The sequence below is a fragment of the Panthera onca genome, chromosome B3 (assembly GCF_046562875.1).
Source record: "Panthera onca isolate mPanOnc1 chromosome B3, mPanOnc1 haplotype 2, whole genome shotgun sequence".
Taxonomy (NCBI): domain Eukaryota; kingdom Metazoa; phylum Chordata; class Mammalia; order Carnivora; family Felidae; genus Panthera; species Panthera onca.
The window spans coordinates 68,897,384-68,919,642 of record NC_138344.1 but is presented as its reverse complement, the minus strand read 5'-3'; the positions used below and the strand labels follow the sequence as shown (position 1 = coordinate 68,919,642).

General features: G+C 44.8%; 1 protein-coding gene across 1 annotated transcript in view; it reads right to left on the bottom strand.

Moving 5' to 3' along the window:
- RYR3 (ryanodine receptor 3) overlaps positions 1 to 22,259 on the bottom strand; it is a 524,410-nt gene that overhangs the window by 158,475 nt on the left and 343,676 nt on the right. The window contains exons 33-38 of the mRNA XM_081795893.1: positions 20,666 to 20,752; positions 20,107 to 20,333; positions 17,366 to 18,161; positions 15,064 to 15,264; positions 9,556 to 9,658; positions 7,836 to 7,973 (exon numbers count right to left, since the gene is read on the bottom strand). Coding sequence (XP_081652019.1) covers positions 7,836 to 7,973; positions 9,556 to 9,658; positions 15,064 to 15,264; positions 17,366 to 18,161; positions 20,107 to 20,333; positions 20,666 to 20,752 — 1,552 coding nt within the window. The remainder of the gene's footprint in view (positions 1 to 7,835; positions 7,974 to 9,555; positions 9,659 to 15,063; positions 15,265 to 17,365; positions 18,162 to 20,106; positions 20,334 to 20,665; positions 20,753 to 22,259) is intronic.

The window sequence follows — 22,259 nt, the reverse complement described above, 5'->3', positions numbered from 1 at the left end:
TTAATACTCTAGAACTCTATGTTTACCTGACCTGTTGAGCTATTGGAAAGGGTTGTACTAATTTATTAAAATGGCAAATTTTACCGGGTTCACTGGGTTAAAGCAATGAGCACCAAGAATTTTACCCCCATCTTCTAGTGCCCACCTGTCATATCAGGATGTCACCCAGCTTGCTTTTATTAATAATAAAACTGGAGATCAAAGAAATAAAACAAAATCTTAAAATCCAGCGGTCACTGACCATAGCAAATGGCCAGGGGCCGAGGCATCACCATATACCATGAATCACTCACATGGGGGAGATGAGCGGTGGGAGCTTGATGGCTCTTTTGACGGCTGTCTTGAATGCTGACAGAGAAAGCACCTTTCCCCCGTCAGGGCTCCGAGAGCACAGTAACACCCTCTTGATTTAGTGGGTAAGACTGAATATGAAGGTCTCATGCCCTCTGTGCTCTGTGCCCCAGAGCTTCCCTCTGGGCTGAAAGTCTGGTCTGCTTCACAAAGTGGCCAAACACCTACTATTTATTAGCAGCGAAGGTCAGGGAGAAAGTTAAACCCATGGACTCTGAGGAGACTTGGAAAATTCATCACGCTAATTTCTCTGTGCCTTCCTGGGGCCTCCCTGGCCCAGGAGGTACAGTCAGTGCCACTTTTGCTTAGTTTCACTGGAACGAGAGTATTACCGGGATCGTGGAGGACAAGACGAGGCTTTCTGGAAACCTGAAAGGGAGAAGCCTGTAAAGACAGTCTGGAGCACTGTTCTTGGAGCTGCTCCTTTCCCCATTTACTCATCAGGACACTACTGCCAGAGACCCAGCGAACGGCGTGCGATGGTCCAAGGCCGGCCCCAGACAACCCGTGAGGGCACCCAGCCTCCCTTCATCCGAGCTCTGTATTTAATTTTTGGATGTGTACACCTGTCTTCTCTATTGGCAGGGGAATAGGGTACAAGTTCAAGCTGCCTGCTAAAACATGTTCTTAGCACAGAAATTATAGCCAATGTTCACTAAGAGCTTCCTGTGCATCAGACCCTGTGCTAAATGCTGTACCTGAGTTATCATTTATTCCTTTTTGGTTAAGGTAGACATTTGGTTGGTTGATTGATTGATTGATTTGGCATGCATGAGCAGGGGAGGGACAGAGGGAGAAAGAGAATCTCAAGCCTGACACCAGACTCCATCCCACCACCCTGGAATCATGACCCGAGCTGAAATCAAGAGCCAGACACTCAATGAACTGAGCCACCCAGGCGCCCCGTCATTTATTCCTTACAACCACTGTGTAAGAGAAGACAGATGTGGCAGGGACCGAGTTTCCCCCACAGTGAGGGCCATGTTAGCCTGATCCTCACTCTATCCCTTCTTTAGGCAAAGAAGGAGTTCAATTCAAGAAACAAACCTGTAACTACTAGTTACAGGATTCCTGTAACTACTAGTTACAGGATTCCTGTAACTACTAGTTACAGGATTCCTGTAACTACTAGTTACAGGATTCCTGTAACTACTAGTTACAGGATTCCTGTAACTACTAGTTACAGGATTCCTGTAACTAGGGGGTCCGCCGAGGCGGCCATGGCAGGGCGTGCTGCACGGGACGAGCAGCACTGGAGATAGCGCCTCGTGCCTCTAGGCACAACTGGTGTGAACCCCACAATCCCCCCCAGTCAGGCTGGCCTGGCTGCCCTTGAACGTGGCTCTCAGGGAAGGCTGTGCGTGGATGGCCACATGGCTGATGTATATTTCTGCTAAACCCGTTTCTAAATTTCCCTCCTCAACGGTTTTCTGCCTTGGCCAGAGCCTCCCATCGGGGAGAGTGGAGACAAGCGTGGAAGCAAAGTGCTGCACCCCCAGGACCGTTTCCCCAGCCAGCCGGACACGCTGTCGGCACCCGAGGCCGCCCCGCCAGCCGCCAGCGCACTGGGCTTGAGCGGCGCGGCTGGCTGCTGCCACTCCATCTCTGCTGCCCCCTGGGGTCTCATCCATCATACGGAGATAATTAGCCTGTTGTTTTTGGAATCAGTCAACCAGTCTCATAATCACTTTCTCAAAAACATTCCAGAGATTAAATGACCAATGACGACGCCGGGGAGAAGAGCACAGAGAACAGCTGCGGCTGCTCACGTGTTTGGGAAGGAAATCCCTGACACGAAGATGGGGCGGAAACCGGACAGCGAAGGGCTCGGGGCCCTGAGGTCTCTGTCTTGACTCTTCTAGAAAAGCAATCGAATCATTTTTATTTCAGTTCCTGTGTGTATTCAGTCTGGAGAATAGACCGAGGATGAGGTGAGCTATAGACCACACGTCCTCAAGGTCTGTGCTCCCCACCCCTGTCCTGCCACCCCCACGGCCCCGTCCCAGGAACCCCTACATGGTGCTCTGAAAGAGTGTGGGCCCTGGGCATGGAACATAATCCCAGTCTGGGCCAGTTCTAACTTGGTGTAGAAACCTTGTCCAAATTATTTTGCTTCGCTCTCCATTGCCTGACATGCAAAATGGGAACCTGGCTGTCACTGAGCCTAATTGTTTGCTGCAAGGGGTAAATCAGGTGAGCTAACGTGAAGTGTCTACCACAATGCCTTGTGATTATTTTAGGTCTACTCCAGTAATCCAGGAGATTTCTTCATTTTAAGGTCAGCTAATTAACAGCCTTAACTGTGTCTGCACCCTAAATTTTCCTTTACCATTTAATCCATAGGCTCCAGGAATTAGGATGGGGACACTGTTGGGGCCATTATCCTACCCACCACACCATCCTTAATTCAAGTCCTTGGAGCTTCTCATCTAGAGCACTGCAATGACATCTCATGGGCTCCATGCCTCCAGTGACCCTGCACTGCAATCCTTTAGATTCCTATCCTGCTAAAGCAGAATTAACTAGTATGTGATACAGTGCCTGAGAAATGGTAAGTGATTACCATTTTTTAAATTTATTTTTGAGAGAGAGAGAGGGAGCGTGTGCTAGTGAGCACAGAAGCAGGGGAGGGGCAGAGAGAGAGGGAGAGAGAGAGAATCCCAAGCAGGCTCTGTGTTGTAAGCACAGAGCCCGACGTGGGGCTTGATCTCACCAACTGTGAGATCATGACCCGAGCTGAAATCAAGAGTCAGACGCTTAACTGACCGGCCACCCAGGCATCCCCAAACGTTTTAATGCCAAATATAGTTAAAATTAAGTGCATACTCTATGCCAGTCACACTTAAAAATACTTTGAATTTTTAACTAATTTAATCTTCATGTCAACTAAGTAAGGTATTAGTGCCGTGTCCGTTTTACAGATGAGACAACTGAGGCACAGAGAGGCCATCACATGCTCAGTCTTATCGAGATTGTGTGGCAGAGCAAGAATTTAAGACCAGGTGGCCTAAGTCTAGAGCCCTATGCTCCTAAGTACCTCACTACTGTTGAGTAAATGAATAATTTAGTCCTCAAAGACCTTTCATAGCCACTGCCTGGTGGGGGGTCGGGGGGGGGGGCACAGGATATTATTATATAAATAATATGGATGGCAACTAGACTCAGGTGACAATGGTTTGAACTTTTATGCAACTACTGTGTGACCCTATAAAGTTGCTTAGGATTAAGGAATTTCAGTTTTAAGAAGATTAAGAAACTTCACTCTTCAGTTTCTTCAATTAGAAAATAGGAATAAAATCATCTACTTCAGCTACTGCCTATTGTGAGAATTACATGAGGTAACAGAGAACTGCTTCACCCAAGGCTCAGGACACAGCGGGTGCCATGTAAATGTTAACCCCTCCCTCCCTGCAACTGGATACAAGTGATAGGTCACACTCTAAGGCTAACTGTAGTTGAGTGATTGGATTTTCAAGCCACTCTGTCCTAACACCACTCTACTACCCTCTACCCCATTCTTTTCCTTTTAGAATTCAACCAACCTCAACTGGTTGCTGCTCCTGGAATATGACCTGAACTTTTCTTGTGGGGACCTTCACTGAAGCTGATCTTTTCATCAAAAATGTCTGTCCCTTCTTGGGGCACCTGGGTGGCTCAGTCAGTTAAGCACTAGACTTCGGCTCAGGTCATAACCTCACGGTTCGTGGGTTCGAGCCCCGTGTCGGGCTCTGTGGTGACAGCTAGCGCCTGGAGCCTGCTTCGGAGTCTGTGTCTCCCTCATTCTCTCTGCCCTTTCTTGGTCCACACTCTCGTCTCTCTCTCTCAAAAACAAACAAACATTTAAAAATTCTTTTAAAAAATGTCTGTCCCTGATCTTCTCTACTTATCTATGTTCTTTATGGACATTTTCCCAATTCCTCCTCTGGCCACCTCCTGTATTTTATCTGCACTTTTATTCTACCATAGCCACACTCATGATTACATTGAGTTTCCTGCCCACACCCATTTCCTCCTTCGTTCAGAAGGTCCTCATTTTCATCATCTTTACGAGCCTATGACTAACATATACTGGAGGTCGGAAAGGAAAGATTTGTGACAATGAATTAAATGTGGCACAAAGACCCGGTGAAGAAAACAAACAGGGACACAGACATTCCACGTAAGGCAGAAGGTCATACAGGCCCCGTGAGAAGTTCTATGGAATGGCTGGGGCAGAAGGACGGAGGATGAGGTTGAAAGAAAGACTTCACAGAGGAGGTGTCTGTGCATGTACATCATGGGGAGAGGCTTGTGGGACAGAATCTGAACAGGCTTACAAATATTGCCTGAGTGCCACAGATGCATCTATCACTGAATTATCTCACTTTGCGTATTTGTGCTGGGCTCCAGGACTTATTTTTGTAGTGAACAGTAGGATTTTCCCTTCCTCAGCACTCAGTAAGGTGCAGCATTTAGGCAGGAGAGAATTTCGGTTTGGGTTCTTAGGCTGTTTGGTAATGGGGCAAGAGTGGACACAAGTAGCAGCTTTCTTTGTAGAGAGAAGATAATGGAAAAACCTCCATGCTTTGGGAAGGCATTCAGTGAATGAGAGAGAGAGGAACGCACCAACTTGGAGCAGGAAAGTGACAGGTGATCTTCATTTTGTTAATTTCAGAATTTAGCGGAAACAGCGGGTTGGTCTCTTCTGGAGGAGTAACTCAGTGGCAACACATTTATATTCAAGAAACCTTGCTTAAACTGTCATGTGTGAGAAGCCCTGGCTCAGAACAGGCAAAAGATTTTCTTGGGAATTTGCTGGATTAGGATATGCCAGAGAAATGTGACTTAGTATGGCAGGCTGCTACTGTTGGGTCTTTTTTACTTCTTCATTATCATATGATCTTTTAATAAAGATTGTAACAGCTTTCATCAACAATATGGCTTAGAGTTAGTTTAAGCAGATCCTTGGAACTCTGAGCCAGCTAGCAGGATTCTCATGAAGCTCAGGACCCTGTTGATTCCTCTTTTCTAGAAAAAGTGAGGTTTTCCTGCAGGTCAGTTGGCCAACACCAACCGCTCGTAGAGGAGGAAGAGTACCACCTACCCTGAACCCTCCGAGTGCAGATCTTTGGCTTGGTCAACTTGGGCATGTTAGAATTCTGACTTCTGCTAGGTCACAAGCATGAGTTACCTCACAGGTGCAGTAACCAGATAAAAAGATGATGGCTTTAAAAAGCCATTGGGTATGCCATAGCTATGTCGGAGGCTTCACGGGACAATGGAAAGAGCACGGAACCGGAGCCAGAAAACGTGAAGCAAGCCACGGCTTTACTCAGCTCAGTTACCTTGTGCCAGTGACATTCAGTCACCTGGAAAGTTTTCTGGAACCAGGGAGTGGTGGCAAGAGTAAATGAATGAACAAGTATCCCTTCATTCTTCAGAGCCCTATTTTCATCAACTACACAATAGAAGAATGAAAAAAAAACTCCAGTAATAAACTAATAACATGTGAAGTACTTGAGGAATTGTCAATTCCCTATCCCATGCTATTCTCTGTAATTTCAGGATTTTACCAAATGTAAGGGTAAGAACAGTCACGTAATAACGTGGACAAAGTTACTAATACTGGAAAGTATTTTGACCCTTTTATCGCAACTGGCTATGTATTCAGAAACACTGTCTCCAATTTCAGTGGTGTGGCAGTTAAACCATTCCCAAGATTTTCTCCTCATATGTCAGGCCTGTGTGAGAGGCTTTATGTCTCTGGAACATTTGGAAGAGGACCCACATGGTGACAACTAGACACGCTTGACCACCTTCATATCTATTTCTCGAAATCCAGGATAGGACACTTAGGACACAATATGCGAGCCCCTCACAACTCTCCTTCTGGAAGGGAAGCAGCATGAGGAGAAGACGTGAACTCTCACACTGGAGCGACCTTGTTTGCACATTCTATCAGAACAGGCAGAATATGGTCTTCCAGCCTGAGTCCCGAGGTAGCAATCTGTGGAGCCTGGACACCATTCTTAGAGTTAGGGAGACTTCACACAGCCAAGTGATTTCATCTGACTGACTCCACTTACCTCACATGAAATGGTCACCTTGTGGGACCCCTAGTGGTGACACATTATATTAGAAGCATCCGCTTCCAAAATAGACTCACAGCAGGTAATATGGGTCAGCTCAGCCTATTTTTAGTTCTGCTTTGGCAGTAACCACAAAGGGAATCTAAACTCATTTTTGTGCTTTTAGAATCCTGCTGGCATGCCCTTATCAAAGTCCCACCCATAGAAATATGGTGATGGAGAGCACTGATTAAGGGTTGGCAGTATGACTGCCAAGTATCCTATACTCTTTTCCAGAGGTTTTAACACTTGTGCTGAAAAAATGGTGAGGATTCTTTCCCTTCAGAGATATTCTGACAAAGATGAAAGGTCAATAGAAAGGGCAATAAGATGTATGAACCCCAAAGTAGAGTTCTCAGATAAACCAATCACAGCTTGACAGTCTATTGCTCTAGTCTATGATTTGAAAGCATGTTTTAAAATGGTTAAGAATAGGGATGCCTGGGTGGCTCAGTCGGTTAAGCATCCAACTCTTGATTTTGGCTCAGGTCATGATCTCATGGTTCATGAGTTTGAGCCCTGGATTGGGCTCTACACTGACAGCACAGAGCCTGCTTGGAATTCTCTCTCTGCCCCTCCCCTGTGCTCTCTGTCCCCCTCAAAATAAATAAATAAACTTAAAATGGATAGGAATAGGAACAAGATAAAAGGCAATTATGTTAAACCTCAGAAGTTCCTTCTTCTTTAGACAAATGAAATATTTGCAGAATTTTGGATGGAAGAGCATATTGATTATATATAATACACAGTCTTCTTCTTAAAACGTTAATGGTTTATGGACAGTACACTTCCCTACAGAACAAATTATAATCTTGTTTCAACATGAGTCACAACGGTAGGAGTCACATCTACCGTAAGGCTTAGAGAAATGAATTTGGACAAGGTTTGGGATTGTTGAAAAATGGAAGGTCAAAGTCCTCTAGGATGCTACATTATGACAATCATTGCCAAAACCCCAAAAACAACCCCCAAAGCCCACATCCTATTTCCTTTACTCCCCTCATATTATTATTTTTCCTCACTGGGGCAATTTGCAATTCTAAGGAAACATTGCAAATGATTGAAGGACGGAGACCATGGAAACCTAAAAGAAAGAACAGAAATCTGTTTATAGGCATTTTTAAGCAGACAGACAAGAGCAGAGCCAAAGTAACAGATCCCTCAGGTTTCAAAAGGCTCTGAAAGTAAGGTCTTTAAATTAGAAAAGCATAGCTCCAAATACACAGTAACCACCACCAATTATAAAAGAATGCCCAGATGTCTCCTTTGAAGCTTAGACAGTCCACCTCTTACACAGCATTTGTCAGAAAGCCAATTCTCTTCATTATGTCAAAGAAGAGCACTGTGTCAGGAGGATTGAAAGGCATGGTCACTTACTAGGGCATCTCTCTTCCTCTTCTGTTGGCTGTTCCTTCGCAGGCTTGGGAGGGCCTTTGATTTTATACACCAAGGCACGGAGTTTCCCAGCCCAGGATGTGTCTTCCTCCTCCTCTTCTTCCTCCTCCAGGGGAACACCTATCAAGTCACAGAACAGAGTGAAAATCTTGAACAGTACATAAAAATAACCACCGTAAGATTGAAAGAACATAAATCTCTGCTTCCTACCCTTCTGGAACTTTCTCAAGATGCTATAGGCAGCCTCCCATAATTATTTACCTACAGGATGTCTTTTTGGAAAGTATTTTAAAAAGATAATTCCTTACATAGAAAAACACCAAGTAATTTCAAACCCTAAAATCAACTCTTTTTTTTTTTTTTGAAGTTTATTTATTTATTTTGAGAGAGAGAGAGAGAGAGAAGGAACAAGCTGGCTCTGTGCTGTCAGCACGGAGACTGATGCAGGGCTTAATCCCATGAACCATGAGTTTATGACCTGAGTCAAAACCAAGAGTTAGCTGGATGCTTTAATTGACTGAGCTACCCAGCTGCCCCTAAATTTAACTTATTCTAACCTGTACCCTAAAAGGGCTCTAAAGCATCTAGAAAGAGTTAACATTGAGTCATTTCCTATGCAAATACCACTTATTTTCCATATATTATTCAATCCATCCATGTACAAGCAGCACAAATGCTGAGAACAATTTAAAATCAGCAGTTACGTATCAAAGGAGGGACTGCAGGCTTACAATTGTTATTTAAAATAGTTATGTATTAAAGTAGGGACTGTGGTTTAGAATTGTTAAGGGCATACGTTATCATATTTATATCACTGCAAAAGATAAGAAGCAAAGGAGATCAGAATCTTGGTTCACCTGGGAGCAGAGTCCAACCATCTAAGTAAACTGGGTGAAGTTTACACAAGTTATCAGTTATTTTCCTTCTTCAGAGACCCTGTTCACTCTCTTCTATTTCAACAAAATTTCTTCTTGGTAGAAGGAGTTTCCACCATATATGGATATGGCATATATGCCAGAATTATTTTCTGTATCTTCTCTGACCCCAGTAGTCCAGGCAGAATCATTTCTTGAGCAGTTAGAATTGTACAGTTAACCCTCGAACAATGCAGGGGTTAGGGGCACCATTCACCCACACAGTAGAAAATCCACATATAACTCTGACCCTCTACAACTTAACTATGAATAGCATACTCCTGATGGGAAGCCTTACTGATAACATAAACAGTCAACTAACACGCATTTTTAAATGTGATATGTATCATATATTCTTATAATAAATTAAACCACAGAAAGAAAATATTATTAAGAAAATCATAAGGAAGAGAAAATACACTTCAAGTACTGCACTCTATTTATGGAAACAAAATCCCGCATTACAAATGGACTCACATAGCTCAAACCCCTATTACTCAACAATCAAAAAGAATGAAATCTTGCCATTTGCAACAACGCGGATGGAACTAGAGGGCATTATGCTAAGCAAAATTAGTCAGAGGAAGACAAACATCATATGACTTCACTCACATGTGGAATTTAAGATACAAAACAGATGAACATAAGGGAAGGGAAGCAAAAATAATATTAAAAAAGGGTCAACCGCACTTTTAAATACAAAACTGTCTTCCCAACCCCCACTAGCTTCTAATGAAGGAATAGGGAACAGACTTGTCTTTGATAAAGCTTTCATCTCAGAAGCTCACCACAGTGAATGAGAAGGTCCTCATGGAAGTCATATAGCTCCTCTCGGATCTCTTCTGGGCAGGGGCAATTCTCTCCCAGTTGAAAGTTAAGAAGCATGTTGATCTTTGAGGGACAAAGAAGAATGGGTAAGTGGTTCTCGGTGTTGGCCAAAGAACTCAGATCCTGCCTTAGACACCTAACATTCTTTGCAAATTTTATCTACCTCAAACTTTTTTGTAAAGATGACCATGTTTAAAAGTAGCTTTCACCTTTTCTCTGATTATAATGGTAATTTATTAACTGCACAAAATTTGGAAATACCTAAAGAAAACTTACTGTGATCCCACTACCCAAAGATAACCATATTTAATGATACTTAGTTCATAACTTCCAGGCTTTATGTATATAGACTGGGAGCATGCATACTCTAGATAAACATTTCTGAGGTCAGATTTCCCACTTAACAATTTATCTTGAGCATTTTCTTTTTTTATTGATTGTTAACAGGTACACTGCATTTCATCATAAGATGAATAGCAATTGGTGTAAAATTAATCACATGTTAAGAAATATTTAAATTGTTTCCATTTTTTTGTTCTTATAAATAAATAAATAAAGTTTGTTGGAATTTCCTTATAACTAATTTTTGTTCACATCTCTGATCTTTTTTTTTTTTTTTTTTTTTTTTTTAGGATAAACTCCTAGAAGCAACATGACTGGATCAAAAGGTTTGCACATTTTAACGGCTTTCGATAGGAATTGCCAAATCACCCTCCAGAAGGCTTACAACAATTTGCATTTTAACCAAATTTATTCAAGAGTGTGTATTACTTTGCCATCTCCATTACAGTAATGAGAGTTAACACATTTTCAAATATTTTCCAATTTAATGGGTAAAAAATGTCACATCCCTGTTGCTTTAATTTGCATTTAATTGGTGAGGTTGAATTTTGTTTTTCCACACATAAGAACCATTTTCATTGCAGTATTTTATAAATTTCCCATTCATGTTCTTTCTCCCTTTTTCTGTTGGGTAATTTTCTTTTTAAAAATTAATCAGGAGGTGTCTGGGTGGCTTAGTCCGGTAAGCCGCTGACTTTGGCTCAGATCATGATCTCACGGTTTGTGAGTTTAAGCCCAGCATCAGGCTCTGTGCTGACAGCTCAGATCCTGAAGCCTGCTACAGATTCTGTATCTCCCTCTCTCTCTGCCCCTCCTGTGCTCACACTCTATCACTGTCCCTCAAAACTGAATAAACAATAAAAAATTAATCAGTATTTTGCACATCCCTAGACTATTAACTCTTTGTAACATGTTCTCTAAATATATTTCCCAGGTTTTAGTGAGCTTTTAACTTTACCTACAAAAAAAATTTTTTTTTTGACATGCAGGTTTTAAAAGGTAGTTAAACACTCATCTTTTCCTTTAGTTTTGTCTCAGGGAGTCTTAACTGTTTTAATGCCATGGACCACTCTGACGGTCTGTTAAAACCCACCTGATTACTGCTTAAATTAGTATTTTGAATACGTAACATAAAATATAGAAAATTACATACAGAAACCATTATATTGAAATTTAGTTATCAAAAACCATAAAAAAGAAATCTGTGATATAGTAACATGTACTTGTTTATTAACCTATTGGACAAAAAGATCTAGTGGCAGTCTCATATCCACTGTGATCTTGAAGTAGTGATGAAGTAAATGATATTTCAAGGTATGATACTCATTGTGACACAGTATGAGAAAATGTGCTATTTCTGTTGTTGCTGGCAAAGTCAGCATTAGTATGTGCTCGGCAGGATTAACAATTCAAAGAAATGCTATCAGAGATTAATGAAAAGTTGGTAAGGATGTGGTCATTCATTTCCTGGTCAGATTCCAGGATGTCTCAATTCTTTCCAAAGACCCATGACCCCAAGGCAGTGAATATTGGGAGGGACTGAAACAATAACTAGGGGTGATGTTCTCCACTTTGCTCGCCTCAGGCAGCGTAACCTGAACACCAGGTAAAGATACTTTCTCCTTCTGTTTAGAATTTCTACATTAGAAAACGTCACCATCTCTTTTATTAAACCATGGAAAAACCGTGTTTAATGTTGGTAGGAAGACGCTTATTTAAAGCTTCTACTGCAAACAGTTTTTTTGGAAGTTGGTGGAAGTGTTGCCTGTAATAAAATAATATCCATAAAATAGGTTAGGAAAGTAATTTTTGTGGTTGTTCCCCAATGTTAAATTATGGTAGTTACATCAACATAGATTGATAGGTTGTTTATGAAATAAAAACAAGATCTGAGGATCTAGTTTCAGAGTCAGAAAATTGAATTCTTTGCTGAAAGATCTTGCCGTAGGTGGAATACTTGGGAAGCAGTGGCCCACCAGCCAGCAGGTCAGAAAACCAAAAGAGGAGTGGGGCACCTAGGTGGCTCAGTCAGTTTCCTGTCTGACTTTGGCTCAGGTCATGATCTCACTGTTCTGAGTTCGAGCCCCACATTGGGCTCTGTGTATACAGGTCAGACCCTGGAGCCTGCTTCAGATTCTGGATCTCCCTCTCTCTCTGCCTCTCCTCTGCTTACACTCTCTCTCTCAAAAATAAACATTAAAAAAAAAAGTGGAGTGAGCTGAACTTTCTGCTGCACAGGGCATACCCTTTAATGATGCCTTTTTTACCTACCTACTACTTGCCTGTTTATCTTTTAAGTTTACTCATTTTGAGAGAGAGGCAAGGAGGGGCAGAAGGGGAGAGGGAGGAGGGAAGAGAGAGAGGGAGGGAGAGAGAGACAGAGACAGAGAGAGAGACACAGAGACTCCCAAGCCCAAGCAGGTTCCATACTGTCAGTGCAAAGCCCAGTGTGGTGGGGCTCAAACTCAGGAACCACGAGACCATGACCTGAGGAAAAATCAAGAGTTGGTAGCCTAACCAAATGAGCTACCCAGGTACCCCAATGATGCCCTTTTTATTTTATTTATTTATTTATTTATTTAACGTTTTATTTATTTTTGAGACAGGGAGAGACAGAGCATGAACAGGGGAGGGTCAGAGAGAGGGAGACACAGAATCTGAAACAGGCTCCAGGCTCTGAGCTGTCAGCACAGAGACCGACGCGGGGCTCGAACTCATGGACCACGAGATCATGACCTGAGCCGAAGTCGGCCACTCAACCGACTGAGCCACCCAGGCGCCCCAATGATGCCCTTTTTAAAGTCAAAGGCTTACTGACTGTGCCTGGCTAATATGCCAATGACCACTGGACTAATCTTAGTTTTACCTACTTTTGTACTTGGTTACATCCCCCAAGTATATGTTTTTTTCATATCTCTGATCTTATATAGATACAAGGCTGAAAACCTTTACTTTCTCCTCAAAGGTTACAGAAGGATGAGATAATCGTATCATTGTTTTAAAATTCTAATTCTTATACACCCAATTTTCCACGTGATTTTGCATTGCTATCCCCTGAAATTGATCTGAATCCTCCTTTGTCCATACTCAATTTCGAATTATTTAGAGAGCTCTATTGGTCGGTTCCTTCTAGAAATGAACATTCTGTGAGGGGTGGTAGGTGAGACAGCTGAATTTGATAGGAATTAGTGTCTTTTCTTTCATTTCATTCCTAGACCAACATCATCAGTATTACCTGGAAACTTGCTAAAAGTAAAAATTACTGGGCCTCACACTACAGCTACTGAATTAGAAGCCCCAGATCACCAGTCTGTTTTATTAAGCCTTTCTGGTGATTCTAATATCCGCTCAAGAATCATTTAGTCTAACACATTAGGGAAGAATTTCTCAAGTTCCATCTGAAACCAGTCTGAAATGATTGCCCAGAGGAGTACTGGGAGGGCTAAAGGAGGAAGTGATAGCAGGCCCTGGGGACAGCAGAAGAGAAGGTAAGGAGGTAGCAGGTGAGGTAGGAGCCAGCATGGCCCTTCCAGGAGCCAGGATAGGATCAGTAGCTGTGTCCATGAGGACAGTGTTAGATAAACAGTGCAGGTCTAGCTAGGTTAAGCAGATGTCTCAGAAAACATACATAAATTCTACTCACCAGGTCACTGGCAGAAGGCAAAAGAACCTTCCAACACTGAAACTAATGATTCCACTTACAGAATGTTTACCATATGACAGTATCCCACTAAGCAATCTAAAAAATTATCTCCTGGGGTCCTCCCTAGAAGGGAGGGAGGGACATACAAACATCCTCATTTTGCAGCTGAAGCAAGGGAGACACAGAAAGGCAATTGCCTAAGGCCACACAGCGAGAGAAGGGGGAGCCAGAAAAGGAGCCATGCATCACATTGTTCTTCCTGCCCATTATTCACAAATAGGAGTCAGCATCTGCCCAATGAATTGGGAAATGTTTGCACAGGTTGCCAGTCCAAAAGCAGCCTGACAACATTTGGAAAGCCTTTAAGAGTAATCCAGGCTCACTGCGCTTCCCTCAGTATGGTATGAATTACCTCCTCCCATCAATTCAAAGGGCCTTCTCAGTTTGCCTCCAGCAAAGCGATGATAAACTTTGCCTAGTCTTTACAAGGCCAGCATCATTCAAGTGAATCTTTTAAAAGCCAAGATATGTGGTTCACTTTTAAGTCAATATAAATATCTATGTTCTACCAAATAGGTTAGGAAAGTAATTGGACCAAGTTGTACCATTAATATCAAATGGTGGTAATTATACCTGACAACAGTTTATGGATAGACCGCTTATTAAATATAGAGAAGATGCAAAGATCTGGTTTCAGAGACAGAAAGCAAATTTCTTCACTGAAAGATTGTCTGTTTTGAACACTTAGGGAGCTGTGGCCAAGCTGCCTGCAGGATGTACATGGGAACAGGGGGACAAATGCCAACTATGTTCTGCAAGGTGTCCCGCCCCTATCTGCCAGTTACTCACCGGGATTTTGAGTCTTTTCAAAGCAGTCTTCCCATATGGGCAAGGCTGACTGCAAGGTGGGGGTACTGTACAAAAAATGAAGACAATCCCTCACAGAAGGGACCTCACTTGCCCAGTCCTGTTTTCCTCGCTTCTGGGGGCTGGGAGGCTTTGTGAGGGTCTTGGTCACAGGGTAAGGGGCTTCGGGCACTTAGCCAAGGAAGCCTGTGCACCTGCTCTTGTAAGTCAGGAAACGTCGACCATGCTCTCTTGATCTCTAATACAAAGGAGTGACTTCTGCAAGGAGTGGACAGACATTCTTCTAATGGTGGATCCTTGCTGGTGTGGAAGCTGGGTCGTGACAGTGATCTGGTCTTTGACTCAGTGACAGGGCACCGGTAGGAGCAAGCAAGGGAGGAGAGGAAGCCCCGCCCCGTGTGCACTTCTGGATGGGTTATTTTCCCATCTGAGATGATTGGCAGATACTCCTCGCTGCCATTAGCATCAGACCAGGCCTGTCCCCTGGCACTGTGCTGGGTCACTGAATGGCCCACACCTCTCACGGGTGCCCCAGGCACATAAAGGTTTCACGGGCCCTGCTCTGTAAGGTTCAAGTTCACCCCACTGGCATGGAGGCTCAGGAAGAGTTTCTCACCTGCTCCTGGGGGGGTGAGCGGAACTCCCTGGTTTTCCGGGCAGTCAGGGCTGCAGACATGTTCAAGGCCTGCATGAGCTCGTTGTAGCGGAACTTCTGATTTGCCTGGAGCTTAGAGACATAAATGTCGCCAAATGCCACAATGGCCTCCACTCGATGCTGCAGCTCACAGTCACAGAGATAGCTGAGGAGCTCACACATCTGCAACCAGAGCGTATATTTATGCTCATTTAACAACACTTCATAGACATTGGTGAAGCAGCTAGTATCCCCATTTTACAGAGGCTAACACTAAGACTTAGGCGCTCTAAGTGACTTGCCCAATGTCACACAGTGACCACAGAGCCGTTACTTGGATCCAAGTCAGTTTGAACCCAGCCACCAGCCCTTTATCCTAAGGACAGGAGAACAACAGGAAAACGAGCTCACCAAAGAGAATAAACCTGCCCGTGTGAGAATGGCATTCCTAAGAGAATTCTTCCCTGGCTCTAAGCTCCCCATGGAAACCAGCACTCAACTGCACGGGAGAGCTCTGGTTCCTTCCTGACATCTTCTGGGTCCAGATGATGGGAACCAGAGACTTCTGTTCCCCTCTCTTTCTTTCTTGTTTGTTTGTTGGAACTGCTTTGTCTGCCACCAGTTCTTTCGGACTGTTACTAGTCCTGATCTTATCACTACTTGCACTTTTCGCTAATAAGAAAAACAGCAGCCAGAACTTATTGAGCTCTAATCACCCGACTCTGTGTTAGCCACTTGCCAGACCTGCTCCTTCAAACCTCAGTGTGTTCCCGATACTTTTATTCAGGCATAAGTTCTACGAACCCATCTCCACGTAACCCCTTGCATGACTAACAGACACTCTCCAGTCTGTCTGGGCAGAGACAATAATGCCCCTGGTGTGCTCTTACCTAGCAGGCTAGTCTCTGGCGTATCTGCAGGTGACCTAGGACCCAGAGCACATGCCCGTCACACTTGTGATTACAGTTATCACATCTGATTAGAAGTTGTATGTGCCAATGAAATACGAAAACTAAATTGAAAGACTAGGGAACATTCGCAAAAGGCTAGTTGTTTTTTTTAAAAAAATACTCAAAGTTGGGTGTGAGTTAGACAACTACAAAAAATTGGGGGAAAATCATTAAAATCTACAAGTGTTCTGCACTCAGGTTGCTTTCCAATTACCTCTAAATCCACAGTCTATCTTCAAGATACCCCCAAAACTGGCCATCAGGCACATCACATTGTATGTGACAGGTGTCATTTATGCAAAAGAAAGGACTCTACATGCCAAGCAGGGACTCACATGGAAGAAAAAGTCTCAGCTCCACATCCGAAGAGCACATTCATGTTTTAATAAAAATGTTTAAGGTATCTATGTAAAATTTGTTACGTATCTCCTCTACATACAACATTTTGATGAACTGACAGCTACCAATCCCACCACATTAGGTAAGAGAGCTTCATTTGGAGATTCTAACACGGTTTATGATAAAATATATTTCATACCGTATTTTAATGATAAAAGTGAATATTACGTTTTATTCAATTATCATCCACATTTTACATATTGTGAAGCGAAGGCTTTGGGAGGCTACTGACTTGGCAAGCCTGTAGAGCTGCTATGTGGTCGAGGGATGCCCGAGCCAGGCTGACTTTGTGGAACAGACTGTACTGCTCTGTCCACTTTCATTTCTCTTTTCTCAGTGCCCAGAAGACAATAGTTATCATCTTCAGCGTATCGCTGCTGCCAGCTTCCCTCTGGTAAGACTATGTCTTAGGAAACGTTGCGGCTTCCTAGGTGATGCCAAGGGGGCAGCTCGAAGCGAGCATGCCTCTTCTCCTCAGCTCAGACGGCAGTTTGTTTGCATGCCAGGACAGCACGTCTACACAGGCTTGGTGATCAGTACATGGCAACAAATGAGCCCAAGTGATGAGCATGGCCACCGTATGAACCAGTGTGGTCTTTTCCACAGCCAAAGGCTCTTCCTCCTCCTTTCCCGACAGGGGCTCACAGAGCAGCCATTTAGTCCCAAAGGGTAAGAGGTAAGATGAGGGCCAATCCATCACTAGTTCCGTAAAAACAATTCTAAGGCACGTGCCTTACTGATAAGGGTTAGCACTTTTCTCTTGACTTTGGGAGTACATTTCATGCCAGAGAAAATCATGAGCAGTGAATGCTATCTGTATTTCCACTACACTCCAGGTTTAGGCCAGCACCCTCAGTCCCAGCCTTAGCTCCAGGCTGCACTGTCACCCTCCCCCCGCACTTTGCAAAGGCAGGATCTTTGCTGCCCTGAGTTACCTGCAGCTTGACAGACTCTGGCAGTCGGGTCTGCAGTAAGCCTTTGACTGGAGCCTCCTTGCCGGCCTTTTCTCCGGCCTCCACTGCCTTCTCTTCCACCTGGGTCACTTCCTCCTTCTCTGCTCTGTTCTCAGTCTCCCCACTGTGCTCCCCAAACACAGAGGGATCGATCAGGAGGAGGATCTGCCTGACGTCATCGTCATCAAACACCCCCATGACCAGCAGGGTCCCGATGAGTTTCAGCACAGGCACAAACTGGAACTCTACCGACCCACCGACAGGGTCCCGGATGTGAGCCCCGCTGTGCTGCACTGCCTCCGTCAGCATGCTCAGTGCCTTCGTCTTGAGAATCTCCAAGGGGATCTCAGGGCTCTGCTTCTGGTGCTCCTCACTGGTCACGACAAAGCAAGGGGTGGAGAACCTGAACCCTGGCTTGAGGCACGTTCTCAGGCCCACCCCAGGCAGCCCGTGCCTCTTGGACTCATCTGGATACAGGCGGATTTTTCTGGTGGTGCTGGTGATGGGGATGATGTACTCATTCTTCATCATTAGCTTCCTCTCCTTAGCATTGGCCAGATGGATGCTGATGAGCAGGTCATAGAAACCAGAACGAAGGAGGCCAGGGAGGTACTTGTTGTCAATGGCGTAGAACAGCTGGGAGAGATCCACGTGGCCGCATAGGGCGTAGGCCACGCGGCTGTTTCCCAGGGCGCACACTGCACTGTAGAGTCGCAGCGTGTGGTAATGGAACTGCATCAGGTCCTCCTGCTCACAGAGCTCCAGGACATCCACACACCTGCGGATAGGACAAGCCATCAACCACTCCACGGTTGGAAAAGAATACGCCAGAGCTCAGCGGAGTTCTTCTCTTTGAATCCCCAGGGATTGCACCCAACTCAATGAGGGCAGAGGGCATAGAAGGATGAAGGAGCCTCTGCCCCCTCCTCCCGTACAGGTTATCATTCCTCTCTCAGTTCTGGTCCTTATCCCAGTTCCTGATAATCCTCCCTAACTCAACGAGTCTCAAAAGTCTGAAAGACTTAAAGACATGGATTCCCAAATATGAAAGTGCTCCTTATTAAGGAAAACCCTCCCAAATGGAAAACTGAAAAACATTCAGGTGTGTGACAGAGGTGACTTGGTCCTCTTATTTGTGGGTAGAAGGGGATCCTCTGCTCCCCAACACAAGAGCCTCAGGCATAGCTGAAGGGGCACCTGGGTGGCTCAGTTAGTTAAGCGTCTGACTTTGGCTCAGGTCATGATCTCACGGTTCATAAGTTTGAGCCCCTCGCTGGGCTCTGTGCTGACAGTTCAGAGCCTGGAGCCTGGTTTGGATTCTGTGTCTCCCTCTCTCTCTGTCCCACACCCGCTTGTGCTCTGTCTCTGTCTTTCAAGAATGAATAAACATTAAAAAAAATCAGAAAAAAAAAATGTAGCCGAAGCCCTCTGTCAATCCACCACCCACATCATCTGTATAATCTCCAAATCTACCGTCATCCACAGGGCCTTCCCTCCCCTGAAAACAAACACACCTGCACTCTTGTCCTGAGAGAAAACACTTTCCAATTTGAGTTCAGTTGGCAAAATCAATTCACTTTCTCCTTCCTGACTTTAGAAGCCCATTTACAAGTCTGTCTTGCTCCCTCATTTTTTTTTGGGGGGGGGGGGGTGGCTCAGGGCACAGCCTCTGATCCTTGCTTAGATTTTCTGTTTTGTCTTGCTCCTCACCATGGATCTGAGGATCCTTTGCAATTGGCATACTTGGCTGGACTCCTATTTGTTTCTTGCTCCTTCCCTATACCAGCCTGTCTTGCCGCTGTCCATGACCCAGCAGAATACCTAAATGGGAGCTGTGCAGCTATCAAATCCTTCCCCCTGCTCCCCCATTACTGTATGTTTTTAGTCCAACAGATCAAGGGGTGATAATAGGCTAACGATAAAATTTCTTTCTTTCTACATATAGAAACTATGCTAGTGTAGGGGCGCCTGGGTGGCTCAGTCGGTTAAGCGTCCGACTTCAGCTCAGGTCACGATCTCACGGTCCGTGAGTTCGAGCCCCACGTCGGGCTCTGGGCCGATGGCTCAGAGCCTGGAGCCTGCTTCCGATTCTGTGTCTCCCTCTCTCTCTGCCCCTCCCCCATTCATGCTCTGTCTCTGTCTCAAAAATAAATAAATGTTAAAAAAAAAATTAAAAAAAAAAAAAAAAGAAACTATGCTAGTGTAGATTCACCTACACAATTCCATTTATTTCTCCCTGCAGTCCTCTGGGCGGTCATGTATTTTATGTATCATGAGGAAACACAGGTAAGTTATAGGAGTCATTTACCCAAGGCCACAAGGCCAGAAAGTGATAGTGCTGGGATTAAACCCAGGCCATAATCCAGGAGTACTTCTTACCAAGAGGAGCCCAGGAGCCCATTCTTGGTTCTCTAGGCAAACTAGGCATGCCTCATTTTCTCCCTTCTTGTCATTAATGACATATATTTCAGGGTCACATTACACCTTTTAATTAAAGGGATAGAAACACTCCTGACTTCGGACACTCAGAGAGAAGGCCCTGTGGGAGGCATATCGTAGTGGATATTCTGCTGTTTCTAAGTGAATAATGTAAGTGAGGAAGGAAAAGAGACACTGAGGTTTTTGGGAAGAGAGCAGGGCCCCTGGCCAAGGGGGATGCTGCTCCTCCCCTTCTCCTGCCTGCCTCCCAGGCCTGCCCGCTCCTCTGTGGGTCCCTCTACTACCTGTTCTCCTCAGGGATGTGGAGTGCCATCATCTGCAGGGGCTCCAGGCACTGCACCACCCAGCCATGGCGCTCGCTCACCCGTTCCGTCTCCACCTTCAGGAAGCTGCTGGGCATGCGGCTCCAGAGCACGGGCTGGATGGTTTGGACGTCCAGCCGAGGTGGACACTGCGGAACTGGGTTCTTCTCTTCACTCTTAAATATGGCCGCCGACAAGGGCATCGCATTCTGGGGCAAGGCAGAAAAGGCATTCAAAGGGAAAGACAGGTGTACTACAGAGATGCTCAGTTGCTGGATAATGCAACATGGCCCACGATAACCAATATGGTGAGTATGAACTAAAGAGAGACAAATCAATCCGGAGACCTTTAAGGCTTTGCCAGCCTTAATTAAAACCTTGCATGATGGGTTATATTAACATTAAGTAATTCTTTCAGCACCCAGTACAGGGCCTGGGTGAGAACGGATTCCCTTGTTTTCTGAGGCTTAGAAAATTTTCCCCTAATGGTCAATGCTGCCTTGTTTTATCATAGCCATTGGATGAGGAGGCTGACCAATACCTTCAGCTTCCCAAGTTCAAACTGAAACAATGAAGTGCTCGTGGGCTGCAGGAAGACTGCTGGAAACACTTTGGTATTGGGCTCCACCTGGAAACCAAAACAAATGGAGGTTTGCTCAGATTATAAAATCACAGATGGCTAAGTCATTGGGTGCATTCATCAACACCCTCATTCTAACCCTAGCTGAAACAGGACAACTCCCTGGCGGGTCATTCTCTACTCCTCAGAAATTCTGAGACCTGGTGCTTCTGGGAGTGCAGTCACTGCTCTCCACCTTATTCCTGCCCCCGCCCCCCCTCCGCGCCCCCCCCCCCCCCCCACCGCGACTTGGGGCTGAACAATCCCACAGTCTTTCATTTTCTCTCGCTGATAACAGTAGCCAAAATCTTCCTCCAGTACTCAGGACAGTCACACGTGGGGAGCTATTAACATACCACCAAGGGTAATGCCTGCTTTTATTCACGGAATGATGTGATTCCTGGCTCGTCATAGAGCAGGGAGACACCTGGCATGCAGGTGGCACCATCATTCGTCACTCCTGCCCTCAGGAAGTCATCACTGAGGGTGGTGCAAGGACTTCAGTGTTATTTCTGAAGGCAAAAAGGACTTTGGGGAGGCAAGCCCAAAGGGCGTCATAGGACAGGGCTTTTCAACCTTGGCACTACTGACTCTTTCGGCTGGGTGGGTAACTCTTTGTTGTAGGGCTGTCCTGTGTGTTGTAGGACAGATAGCAGCATCCCTGGCCTCCACCCACATGTCAGTACTACTCTCCACCCCCAGCATAGTCATGACAACTAAAAAAGTCTCTGTTGATTGCCAGATGTCCCATGAGGGAAAAGCACCCCCAGATGAGAACTGCTGTTTTATAGGCAAGGGCTTCCTTGAGATAACATAAAGAGGCTGCTTCCAGAACCTATCTCCTTTTCTTAGAACCTCTCCTTTTTCTTGGTTCCTCTGGACTTCTCTGTAACCCCCTTCTCTTTATGACTCTAGAGCTCACCTTAAATAGTGTAGGATTCACTGTCTTCCAGCTGCCACTTAGATGAAGTGTGTGAATTTATTTATGACAGTAGGGGCTCCACTTATCATCTGCCCATGTTGATGAGCTTTTTAAAAAATGTTTATTTGTTGAGAGAGAGAGAGAGAGAGAGAGAGAGAGAATCCCAAGCAGGCTCTACTCTCAGCATGGATCAATTTCACAACTGTGAGATCATGACCTGAGTAGAAATCAAGAGTAGGATGGTCAACCGACTGAGCCACCCAGACACCCCTGATGTAGGACCACTGATGAGACTTGGAGACCATGGAAACAGAAAGGTGACTTTAATTCTATCAACTAAAGTCCTTTGCCTTTAAGTAAATTCAGACATTAGGAAATTCTTGCAACTCTCTTGCAGTTAGGGAATGTTGAGTATCCTGGACACACTCTAAGGTGGCCCCCAGGGAGCCACTCTCTCCTACAATCCCCTCCCCAGAACCTGTATCTTGTTTCTAACAAATAGAATATAGCAAAAGGGTGTAGAGATTGCTACTCCCTTGATTTGGTTACGTTTTGTAAGACTGTGTTTCGGTAGACTGGAGAGAAGGTTCTCTA